The sequence below is a fragment of the Dendropsophus ebraccatus genome, chromosome 9 (genome assembly GCF_027789765.1).
Source record: "Dendropsophus ebraccatus isolate aDenEbr1 chromosome 9, aDenEbr1.pat, whole genome shotgun sequence".
Taxonomy (NCBI): Eukaryota; Metazoa; Chordata; class Amphibia; order Anura; family Hylidae; genus Dendropsophus; species Dendropsophus ebraccatus.
This window is the reverse complement of record NC_091462.1, coordinates 66,768,080-66,781,436: the sequence shown is the minus strand read 5'-3', so window position 1 is coordinate 66,781,436 and position 13,357 is coordinate 66,768,080. Positions and strand designations below refer to the sequence as shown.

At 46.4% G+C, this 13,357-nt stretch overlaps 1 protein-coding gene across 1 annotated transcript in view; it reads left to right on the top strand.

The window, feature by feature from the left end:
- Positions 1 to 13,357, top strand: part of HSPD1 (heat shock protein family D (Hsp60) member 1) — a 121,530-nt gene that overhangs the window by 5,606 nt on the left and 102,567 nt on the right. Inside the window, exon 3 of the mRNA XM_069983566.1 lies at positions 7,621 to 7,873. Within this exon, the coding sequence (XP_069839667.1) occupies positions 7,621 to 7,873 (253 nt within the window). The remainder of the gene's footprint in view (positions 1 to 7,620; positions 7,874 to 13,357) is intronic.

Sequence of the window (13,357 nt, the reverse complement as noted above, 5' to 3'; positions counted from 1 at the left end):
GGCCCCTGATGTAACACACTTGGTTACTGAAACGCGTTGGGAGAGATAGTTTTGATGGGTTGTATGATATTGTACTCTCCTGGTCCAGACTGACTATTGTGGTTTTGGTAGGAGCAAGAATTACCCTAGTGCATTGACACTGGTTTATAGCCGAGAGCTGTCAGGATCTCCTGTGAAGTGTTTGAATTGTGGAACTGAGATATGTGGATATTTGACAGATGGTTTCTAGACACTATTACACAGACTGACTTGTTGCTCTTTTACTTGGCTTGACTACATTTGGAGATTCATTGCAAATATTTATTTTCCTGTATGAAAGATACTTTTTAATGCATATCTAATAAACTTGTATTTTTTTTTTTTACTAATACAGGGCTCCAGACTAAAAAATTTACCTAGGAGCCATTGGCTCCTAACCTGAAAAATTTAGGCGCCAAATAGAATATTTGGTCGCCAACATTTTAAACCATGTAAAATTAATGTTATGTTACATGGGACTTACTGTGTGCAGAGGCCGCGGCAGCCTCCTCCTCCTTTAGATTCTCTCTTTTCTTAGTTTGAAAATGTTCAACATGGAAACTTGCAACCTGACAACCATATCCAGTCTGACTCAGTACTTCAGCTTTTAATGAGGCTTACTCTTCTGAACTTGAACTTAAAGGGAACCTGTTGACCCCCGTGCCGGGGTGACAGGCTCCCAACCCCCCGTTAGAGCCCCCTATACTCACCTCATCACGCCGGGTCCCGCTTCTGAAGATGGTCGGGTCACGGAGATCTCAGCCGCTGCAGCCCGGCGCGCACACTGAGAGATGAGTCCAACGCTCATAGAGAATGACGGGAGAGTCCAGCGCTCTGTCATTCTCTATGAGCGTTGGACTCATCTCTCAGTGTGCGCGCCGGGCTGCAGCGGCTGAGATCTCCGTGACCTGACCACCTCCAGAAGCGGGACCCGGCGCGATGAGGTGAGTATAGGGGTCTCTAACGGGGGGTTGGGAGCCTGTCACCCCGTCACCGGGGGTGACAGGTTCCCTTTAAAAGCTTGCAACAGTCTATAAATACTGAGCTGGACTTCTGACTGCAGCCATAGTGACCCCCCACAAGATGAGTATATAGATAGATATATCTCTCACCTAGTGACTAATGCAAGTGACCCCCTACAATACAGACACCTGAGGGGCCCTGATAAAAATAATTGTGCATATATCTATCTCCCAGTGTCTGCAGCCAGTTTGCCCTACACTTATAGATGGCCCCCTCCCCTTATAGATGCCCCCTCCTCCCCCCCATTATAGATGACCCCCTCTACCCCCATTATAGATGCCCCCTCTCCCCCCCCATTATAGATGCCCCCTCTCCCCCCCCCATTATAGATGCCCCCTCTCCCCCCCCATTATAGATGACCCCCTCTACCCCCATTATAGATGCCCCCTCTCCCCCCCCCATTATAGATGCCCCCTCTCCCCCCCCATTATAGATGCCCCCTCTCCCCCCCCATTATAGATGACCCCCTCTACCCCCATTATAGATGCCCCCTCTCCCCCCCCATTATAGATGCCCCCTCTCCCCCCCCATTATAGATGACCCCCTCTACCCCCATTATAGATGCCCCCTCTCCCCCCCCCATTATAGATGCCCCCTCTCCCCCCCCCCCCATTATAGATGCCCCCTCTCCCCCCCCCCCCATTATAGATGCCCCCTCTCCCCCCCCCATTATAGATGCCCCCTCTTCCCCCCCATTATAGATGCCCCCTCCCCTTATAGCTAGCCCCCTCTCCCCCCCTTGAACATGGCCCCTCTTCTCCCCCCATTATAGATGCCCCCCCTTCTCTTCCCCCCATTATAGATGCCCCCCCCTTTCCTCTATGCTAAGCAATATTTTAAAAAAATAAACACACAAACTCACCTGACAACCCGCTCCCCCGGCGATCCTCTTCTTCTTCAGGCGCTGTCCCCGGCGGCGGCGTGCTGTCTCTTTAAGTCCGGTCCCCGGCTGATGCGCGGCTGCCGGGGGTGTCCCGTCCTATCCCCGGCAGCGCGGCGCGTCAGTGAGCTCCCTGTACGCCGGGGCTGTGACTTCTGACACAGGAAGCGTCTCTGACGCGCGCTTCCTGTGCCGGAAGTCAGGGCCCCAGGCAGCTCACTGATGCGCCGCGCTGCCGGGGATAGGACGGGACACCCCCGGCAGCCGCGCATCAGCCGCGCATCTTAAAGAGACAGCGCGCTGCCGCCGGGGCCAGTCGCAAATGGCGCCCAGATTAATAAATCTGGGCGCCATTTGCAAAATATTAGTCGCATTGGCGACCATTTTGGTTGCCATCTGGAGCCCTGTAATAGCATATTTCTCTCTATCTAATACTTGTATTCACGCGACGATCAGTGGGTGTACTCTGGTGGGTGTACCTATGATTACACTATAATAACTTTTACTGATAAGTCAGGTACAATTTTTTTTTTATTTTCCTTTCATTTCACCTTGTTATGGGGGCTGCCATATTGCCTGGTGACATGTTTTACTGCAAGACTCATGGACATAGATGACAATAGACAGTCTGTCCCCTTGAATGCAAAACATCATTAAAGGGGTACTCCAGCGAAAAGCTTTTTCCCAGTAATTGAAACACATTACAAAGATATATACTCACTGGCCACTTTATTAGGTACACCTGTCCAACGGCACGTTACCACTTAATTTATAATAAGCCAATCACATGGCGGCAACTCAGTGCATGTAGACATGGTCAGGGCCGGTTTTAGACTAAATGTGGCCCTGGGCAAAGTTGAAGGTGGGGCCCCATATGCTGAAATATTGTAGCAACAATTTAAGGTCCCCATACATTTTACACTTTTGTTGGTGGTACCTGCTGCTCGTGGTGGGTTCGGCTATCAGTGTAAGGTGTATAGGGCTCTGTGGACAGTCTGACAGATGACATCAGTGGACATAAGGGGTCGGGCGTGATGGAAAATCAACATCCAACCTCTTTGTTCTCAGAGAGATAAGCCGCCATCAGATCTGTCTGGCTATAGCTTATCCCTCTTAAGGCCCTATTCCACCAGATCCAACAGATCTGATGACAGATTATCTGCCAAAGACTTGAAGCCAAACCCAGGAAAGGATTTGAAAAGAGGAGAAATCCAGTCTTTCCTTTATGACCTGATCTCTTATTATAGTCTGTTCCTGGGTTTGGCTTCAAATCTTTGGCAGATAATCTGTCGTCAGATCTGTTGGTGGAATAGGGCCTACACAGGAACACTCATCTGTGCAGAACATTCCTGTGTATGAGGAGGATGGGGCCAGATGGGAGAGATAATTGTCTTCTGAAGGACTGTTCAGCCAGCAGTTATTGGAAGTGTACGGCCACTTTAAGGGCCGTGTTACACAGCCTGATATTCCGGAGAAGTGAGCGCCAATCTAGTAGAATGGAGCTCGCTTACAGAGCCTACAACATGGCTCAATTATTGTGCAGCAAAGGCTGTATATATATCTCATTAGTGATGTCTGTGCAGCCCTTGCTGTATATTGTGAACAATAAAGATATATACTACCTGATCACGTTCCCCCGTGTCCTCAGGCCGTGTCTCTGGGATCTCCCAGTCACCGCAGCTGCAGCATTCACTTCTGGTCCCCTCTGAAGTGATCGGCCATTCAGCCAGTCACTGGCGGTAACAAACAGAAAAAGCCTGAGGACACCAGGGGACGTGATAAGGTAAGTAACAGCTTTATTATGTCATACGCATAATCAGCAGCCAATGATTTTTACACCTCCCAAAAGACAATGATCAGTTGATGACTGTAGTCTTTATTACACAGAGCGCTATCGTCCGGATTTGGACAATTTTCGCTCCGTGTATTATGGCCCTTACTCACATTGAGTCAGTTCAGAAGGTTACATGCCAGGACTGCAGCTACTGTACATGCCGGGACTGCAGCTACTGTACATGCCGGGACTGCAGCGACTGCTGCTACATGCCGGGACTGCAGCGACTGCTGCTACATGCCGGGACTGCAGCGACTGCTGCTACATGCCGGGACTGCAGCGACTGCTGCTACATGCCGGGACTGCAGCGACTGCTGCTACATGCCGGGACTGCAGCGACTGCTGCTACATGCCGGGACTGCAGCGACTGCTGCTACATGCACACACACACACCATCACACACACATCCATGAAAACACATTATACAGATCCAACCCATCCAGCCCATACACTACACACATGACATGTAACACACACTACATTCATCCCTCATACACCTACATCCATACACATTACACACTACATACACAGTATACTTACTACCACTAGCAGCATGCTGGGAGTAGTGGTGCATCCACACATGTCCATGCAGCAGCAGGCTGGGATCCTCACACTGAAGCCTGCAGCCCTCTCCTCCATGTCCCGACTGCTGTAATATCACACCATGTGACACAGGGGAGGTCACATGGTGTAGTGAAGCTGGAAGGGGGGGAGCAGCACACCGGAGCAGAGCGTCCTGTAGCCTCTGTGTGACCCCTGATAGCTGTAGCCAGGGATCATTCACAGACGCTGCAGGACGCTCCCAGTATGCTCCTGCCTCTGACACGTTATGTATTTGCCGTAGGGGGCCCCCGGGGGATGGGGGCCCTAGGCAAGTGCCCTGTTTGCCCCCCCCTAATGCCGACCCTGGACATGGTCAAGACAATCTCCTACAATTCAAACCGAGCATCAGTATGGGGAAGAAAGGTGATCTGAGTGCCTTTGAACGTGGCATGGTTGTTGGTGCCAGAAGGGCTGGTCTGAGTATTTCAGAAACTGCTGATCTACTGGGATTTTCACGCACAACCATCTCTAGAGTTTACAGAGAATGGTCCAAAAAAGAAAAAACATCCAGTGAACGGCAGTTCTGTGGGCGGAAATGCCTTGTTGATGCCAGAGGTCAGAGGAGAATGGGCAGACTAGTTCGAGCTGATAGAAAGGCAACAGTGACTCAAATAGCCAACCGTTACAACCAAGGTAGGCAGAAGAGCATCTCTGAACGCACAGTACGTCCAACTTTGAGGCAGATAGGCTACAGCAGCAGAAGACCACACCGGGTGCCACTCCTTTCAGCTAAGAACAGGAAACTGAGGCTACAATTTGCACAAGCTCATCGAAATTGGACACTAGAAGATTGGAAAAACGTTGCCTGGTCTGATGAGTCTCGATTTCTGCTGCGACATTCGGATGGTAGGGTCAGAATTTGGCGTCAACAACATGAAAGCATGGATCCATCCTGCCTTGTATCAACGGTTCAGGCTGGTGGTGGTGGTGTCATGGTGTGGGGAATATTTTCTTGGCACTCTTTGGGCCCCTTGGTACCAATTGAGCATCGTTGCAACGCCACAGCCTACCTGAGTATTGTTGCTGACCATGTTCATCCCTTTATGACCACAATGTGCCCAACATCTGATGGCTACTTTCAGCAGGATAATGCGCCATGTCATAAAGCTAGAATCATCTCAGACTGGTTTCTTGAACATGACAATGAGTTCACTGTACTCAAATGGCCTCCACAGTCACCAGATCTCAATCCAATAGAGCATCTTTGGGATGTGGTGGAACGGGAGATTCGCATCATGGATGTGCAGCCGACAAATCTGCGGCAACTTTGTGATGCCATCATGTCAATATGGACCAAAATCTCTGAGGAATGCTTCCAGCACCTTTGTTGAATCTATGCCATGAAGAATTGAGGCAGTTCTGAAGGCAAAAGGGGGTCCAACCCGTTACTAGCATGGTGTACCTAATAAAGTGGCCGGTGAGTGTATAAATTTGTAATATGCTTCAATCACCTATCTGCCCCTCTTCTCTATCTTTCCCCCACCAGAAAGTGAAGTAAACTCATTCTTACCTAATGACTGTTGACCCCAGGCTTTTCTGCCGCAGCCATTTTGTAACAATATCATCAAGAGGGAGGCGGGCCTAAGCCATCTTAAGCCAGCCTCCTTTGTCACATGATACCACAATGAAACCACCAACTGGAGCATCAGGGACCTGCAAACAGCGGGAAATTCAAACGGAGACAGGCTCCGGATGGATAAACTATGTTTAGAATTGTGTGTTTTTTTTTTTTTTTTTTTTTTTTTTTTTTTTTTTTTCCTCTAATCAGCGCCGGAAGACCCCTTTAAGCATCTCTGAACTTTGAGGAGGTCATTTTACAGGGAGCTACTATTGTCACGTGTCACTGTGATGCTGTACAGATCACTTTACAGCAGCCTCTTATCACCACAGACAGGAGAGAGACTCTCAGCTTAGTTTTAGCCCCAGTGATACCCTAAATTATAAAAATTTTACTGTTATGTCCACTCTGAACAAATGTGGCTGTGGAATCCCGCCTGCCTCAGTGTAATACTGCTTTTCTATCGGAAGGCTTGTGTGCCTCCACGTGCGTCGCTGTCTGCTCAAAGACAGTTGACATGTCAGTTCTGTGTGCGGGAAGCAGAGGCGCGCAAGCCTTCCCATAGAGAAGCAGTGTCACACTGAGGAAGGCGGGATTTTGTGGTGGAGAGTTCCACTGTGGAATTCCGCCACATTTGCTCAGTGTGAACTAACTCTTAAGATAGAAAAATGGAAATTCTCAAAGGTTAATATAAAAACATAATTTAAACATGTGAGGCTGATAACAATGACTTTACCCACCGAACAAAAAGTCGTAGGTGATAACCGTTTGTTTGTTTCCCTCCCTTGAAAAAAAAAAGAAGCATAAATATCCTGTCCTGATTAACCCTTTCTTACAGCATGTAAGTGACACAGTTTAGTGTTGCTGGTGGTCGCATATCTCTGATTCGGTCACAATCAGGAACCAGATCGGCAGTTAGAGGTGGCAGCAGAAAGCATTGTGGTAGACAAGAAATAATGCGCCACTTTCTGTAGGACATACAGCAGCTGATCAGTACTGGAAGACTGGAGACTTTTAAATTAAGGTTAATTACAAATCTAAAACTTCTTACAGCAGTTGCTTTGGAAATTTTTTTTTGGCTGGAGTACCACTTTAACAGTATTTATTGGTAATGACAGTGCTCATTTGAAATGGTACTCTGGCCATGGAAAACTTTTTATATACCGCAGCCCTTTTGTCAAACAAAGATGCTAGTCTTGCCTCACCAGTATCGCCACGCTTTCCAGGTGGCCACCTGCGGCATTTTCGGGGCTGCCATTTTCAAGTCGGACTCGTCTTGGCAGTGACCGCCTGCAAATGACTGACTGAGAGAAAAAGAGTGTGGTGAGGCAAGAATAACATCTTTATTATGTACTACAGAATGGCAGCAGTATATAAAAACTTTTCTGTGGCAGGAGTACCTCTTTGTAATATCGCACACAAATAATTTCTAAAATCATTCCTTTTATATCTCACATTCCCTTTGAATCCACTCCTGACTCAAAAGTCGTTATGTGACAGCAATAAGAAAAAAAAGAAAAATTATGTGGCACTATATATATATATATATATATATATATATATATATATATATATATATATATATATATATATATATATATATATATATATATATATATATATATATATATATATATATGTGTGTATATATCTGTGTGTGTGTAAATCTATCTATATATCCCTTCTCTTATGCCTTATTTTCAGGGAAGAACAGTTATCATTGAACAGAGCTGGGGAAGTCCTAAAGTAACTAAGGATGGTGTTACTGTTGCAAAAGCTATTGACTTAAAAGACAAATACAAGAATATTGGTGCTAAACTGGTTCAAGATGTAGCTAACAACACTAATGAGGAAGCTGGTGATGGCACAACTACAGCCACTGTCCTTGCAAGGGCCATTGCCAAAGAAGGGTTTGAAAAAATCAGTAAAGGTGCAAATCCTGTAGAAATCAGAAGGGGTAAGCATCTATTTGAAGTCTTCTCAAATTAATAATGGTGTTGTGTGCATCCATTATCTTGAAAGTATGAATTTGTTACATATCTATTTTTCAATCTCTGAACATGTACATATGACATCTTTGATAACGAACTATACCTCCCCATTGCCTTTTGCTTTCATTAGCCACAACACTCATGATCCAAACAGAAACCAAGCAAATATATAAAATATGCTGGCCACTTCCCAGTACTGTTTGTGTTTCCCCTGCTGGCAGTTAGTAGCATGGGTTGGCAACACCCAAAGCAAGGCAAAGTGTTGCTCACTTCACAACTCGCCAAAGTAAGGGAGTTGCAAGCATGCCTACCATTGTTTCCTCAACTGATTGCTGTTCAGTCGTCCCTGCTGCTGGAAGTTTGGGTTAATATTGATATTGCTACGTCTGGTTGATTCTGTTAACAGGCCCTATTCTGATTCAATAGGGCCCGTGCACAGAACTGACCTGGTTATTTTGTATCTATAGTTATCCAAACACAGTGGTAGGAGCAACTGCATAGAAATCAGGTGAGTAATGACAGGGTCTCTTTATTCCCCACTAGAGGAAATTTACAGTAGAATTGGAGCATAGTGCTATGTTACAAACGACATTTTTCTCATCCGTCTGCGGGGCTTTGAAGGTGCTAGGAAAAGATGGATCCAGTCCTGGGAAACTTCTCGCAGCTTCCCAGGACTGGGTCCATCTTTTTTTTAAGCACTTGGGGAGGAGCGGATCCCTACCCCCCACCAATTAAATATTCTCATCTGAACTTGATACCAAACTCATTACTTGAGGCTAGACTGCTGGGACCTCCACAAATCTTAAGAACAGGGATTAAGAACAATTCTAGCTGCCTGTTGGGGGTTCTGGCAGTCAGATTCCCAACTTTCAGCTTATGCCCTATCCACAGGACAACAAGCTCAGCTAGGAATGCGTCCCAGTAGGTAGATAACCCTCATTAAGTAAATTCCCCCTGTAGTTAAACCTCACCCAAATTAAGTAGATTCCTCCCCCCCCCCCCCCCCAGTACCGCAGTAAACCCTCTTTCCCCTCCCAGGATGCCTCCTAATATTGAATTTAACCCTTAATCCAGTGCTGAGGCCAACCCCTAAACTCTCCAGGTGTCTTAACTAGAGCAGCGCATGCAGGATGTCTCTGCTTCTGTACATACATTACGAAGTATGCTATGAAATGTACGCACTGTAGCTGGGATTTACTTCCAGATTCCCTGCTCCTGTACAATAGTGAGTGGTGATGCTTACATGCATCACTGTTGACTTCACATTCTTAGGGGGACCAAACTTTGCGTCCATGGACCCCCAACTTAAAGACACTGCCTGCTGGTCCATCCTCCCTCTCCTTTGTAGCCTTAGCATTGTCTAAACAGTTGGTTGTCCTCTCCCCTCACTAAGCTAGTCTGTGTTGTCTGCTCATCTCTCTGCCTTCCTGCTGCTTTATACTAAGCATGCAAAAGAAGGGTCCGTGGAGTCTCAGTTACGAGTCTCAAAACACGGGAATAGCCAGATATCCCTCCAGGGGAGGGAAGCCTATTGCCAAGGCCCACCCTGATACGTAGCCCCTTAAGTCCCACTCGGTTGCGAGTATTGGAACATAAATAGGGAAATACCAGGATGGTCCCTTATACGTCAAAGTCTAACTCTGTGGAGAGTATTGCGACATGACAAGGGTTTACCAAGGCAGGCATCCATCCACAGACGATCGTTTCGGGGTAATTGCCCCTCGTCAGTGTGGAGTAGGATTCTGGCTAGCAGGGGCAATGAAAAATAGACCAACAAAACACAGCAATCGCTGAACTCAGGGAGACCAGCGACAAAAAAAAAATCAGATAGAGTACTCACTGAAGAGTCTCCACTGATGCATTGCCCCCTTTAAATTTAAATATGCAAAAGAAGGGTCCGTGGAGTCTCAGTTACGAGTCTCAAAACACGGGAATAGCCAGATATCCCTCCAGGGGAGGGAAGCCTATTGCCAAGGCCCACCCTGATACGTAGCCCCTTAAGTCCCACTCGGTTGCGAGTATTGGAACATAAATAGGGAAATACCAGGATGGTCCCTTATACGTCAAAGTCTAACTCTGTGGAGAGTATTGCGACATGACAAGGGTTTACCAAGGCAGGCATCCATCCACAGACGATCGTTTCGGGGTAATTGCCCCTCGTCAGTGTGGAGTAGGATTCTGGCTTTATACTAAGCAGCCATATGCATTCACTGGGCCTAGTGCACAGTGTCTGCCCTGGCTACTTAAAAGTCAAGAGACAATTGAAATTGCCACACACGATTAAATCAGCCTCCAAACTGATTAGACCATGTTAAATGGTCTTAAAGGGAAACTATTAGCAGGTCAGAAGTATCTAACCTGCTGATATGTCCCTATAGGGCGCTAAGGATGAAGGTAAATGTGATACCTTCATGCTCTGTACCGTTTTCAAGACTTTATAATGCTAATAAGGTGTAACTACCTCAATGTGGGCAGGGTAACTACCTCAATGTGCTGCTAGCCCCTCCTAAATAGTATTGCTTAACCCCGCCCCAGTGCACAAAAACGCAAGAAAGTTAGCTTCATCCTCAGCGCCCTGTGCCCTATAAGGGCATATTAGTAGGTTAAATGCTTATAAAAAGGAATGTGTTGTCAGAAAAGGCTGTATTTAAATCCAAGCTTTTAAGATTTAAGAAACATATTTTTTAAGAATTTTTAAATTAGCTTTTGACTTTTCCGTTTTCTGAATTCTGAAATCTTGCAATTTTTATGAAGGCCACTTGACTTAAAACTAAGCAGAGACTTCCTGTTTTGTCAGTGATAAGTAAGGGGCTGCTGCAAAGTGTCTTGTAACACATTACAGTAAAGGGTGATGCCAGTAGAGAAGGCAATAGCAGCCCTCTGTTGAATGACCTTCCCACAGGTCACAGAGGTTACTGAGCATGCTTACCGCTGTATCCTATACAAAGAATGCAGTCTGGAAACTTTCATTGTGTCTATGTCCCTGAGACTTGCTGTAAAGCATGTCAAGGTATACTGTTAAAAGCAGCCCAGGCAAGATGGCATCCCACAAAACGTAAAATTTTAAACATTCCAATCCAAAATTAACAAAAGAAAACATTTTCCAGTGTCTGTGTCTAATCAGTAAAAATCTATGTGATACAGGAAGGATAGAAAACTATGCCTATAGATGCTTAATTTTCATATCTTAATTATAGTGCTTGAAAAGCACTATATTGTAATCCGTATTCTTCTTCCGTTTCTTCTTCTTCCAGCTATTTTTCTGCGCGTAATACAGCCCGAACCGCTTTACACACAGACTCCGTTCAAACTGCGTTTCGAAGCCCTCGGTGCTGTGTGGTGTGCTATCTATTTTTCGTTTTTATCAGATTTGTTGTTTTTAAGAAATTTACGTTTAAAGACCCCAAATTTCCCATAGAAAATAATAGCCCATTGCCAATAATGGCCACACTCTAATCGCTAACAGCCAATCACAGCACATATGCAAATAGCTGAGATATAGCAGCCAATAGGAACTCATCGGTCTTGTCAGGCAATGTCTCACACCATCCACAGTCACATGTCCACTATTAGCCAATAGAAGATGTAATACATGGAAGGTCCTTAACGATTTTGTCTCACTGACATGAGTAAGGTTGTCATGGTAACCGCGCAATGATCTTTACCATTATAAGTACTCAGATCGCCCTTAAAGGAACGCAAGTCGCTCTTAAAGGACGGGAGCCATGTTGCTCTTAACCCTTTAAGGACAGAGCAAATTTCGATTTTTGCGTTTTCGGTTTTTCCTCCTTGTGCATAAAAGGTCATAGCACTTGCATTTTTCCACCTAGAGACCCACATGAGCCCTTATTTTTTGCGTCACTAATTGTGCTTTGCAATGACAGGCTGAATTTTTCCATAAAGTACACTGCGAAACCAGAAAAAAATTCAAAGTGTGGTGAAATTGAAAAAAAAAACGCATTTTGTTTATTTGGGGGAAATGTGTTTTTACGCCATTCGCGCTGGGGTAAAACTGACTAGTTATATATGTTCCTCAAGTCGTTACGATTAAAACGATATGTAACATGTATAACTTATATTGTATCTGATGGCCTGTAAAAAATTTAAACCATTGTCAACAAATATACAACACTTAAAATCGCTCCATTCCCAGGCTTATAGCGCTTTTATCCTTTGGTCTATGGGGCTGTGCGAGGTGTCATTTTTTGCGCCATGATTTGTTCTTTCTATCGGTACCTTGATTGCGCATATACGACTTTTTGATCGCTTTTTATTACAATTTTTCTGGATTTGATGCGACCAAAAATGCGCAATTTTGCACTTTGGGATTTTTTTGCGCTGACGCCATTTACCGTGCGAGATCAGGAATGTGATTAATTAATAGTTCGGGCGATTACGCACGCGGCGATAGCAAACATGTTTGTTTATGTATTTATTTATTTACTTGGGAAAAGGGGGGTGATTCAGACTTTTATTAGGGGAGGGGGATTTTTACTATTAACAACACTTTTTTTTTTTACTTTTACACATATACTAGAAGCCCCCCTGGGGGACTTCTAGTATAAGTGCTTTGATCTCTCATTGAGATCTCTGCAGCATAGATATGCTGCAGAGATCCATGAGATAGGCACTCGTTTACTTCCGGCTGCTGCAGCCGGAAGTAAACGAGTGCCGAGCCGGGGACGGCGCCATCTTGGAGCGGTCCCCGGCCGGCTTCATTTGCGGAGATCGCTCCTCCGGGATAACATCCCGGAGGAGCGATCTCCCCACTAGACACCAGGGATGACGCTGCGTCCGGTAATCGGATGCAGCTGTCAACTTTGACAGCTGCATCCGATTACTGTATTAGCGGGCACGGCGATCGGACCGTGCCCGCTAATACCTACGGTCCCGGGCTACAAGCGGCACCCGGGACCGGCGCGGTTCAGAGCGGGGCCGCCGCGCGGCCCCGCTCTGAACTCCCTTACCGGCATCAGGGCGTAAATTTACGCCCGATGTCGTTAAGGGGTTAAAGGGACCCAGGTCGCCCTTAAAGGGACCCAGGTCGCCCTTAAAGGGACCCGAGTCGCCCTTAAAGGGACCCGAGTCGCTCTTAAAGGGACCCGAGTCGCTCTTAAAGGGACCCGAGTCGCTCTTAAAGGGACCCGAGTCGCTCTTAAAGGGACCCGAGTCGCTCTTAAAGGGACCCGAGTCGCTCTTAAAGGGACCCGAGTCGCTCTTAAAGGGACCCGAGTCGCTCTTAAAGGGACCCGAGTCGCTCTTAAAGGGACCCGAGTCGCTCTTAAAGGGACCCGAGTCGCTCTTAAAGGGACCCGAGTCGCTCTTAAAGGGACCCGAGTCGCTCTTAAAGGGACCCGAGTCGCTCTTAAAGGGACCCGAGTCGCTCTTAAAGGGACCCGAGTCGCTCTTAAAGGGACCCGAGTCGCTCTTAAAGGGACCCGAGTCGCTCT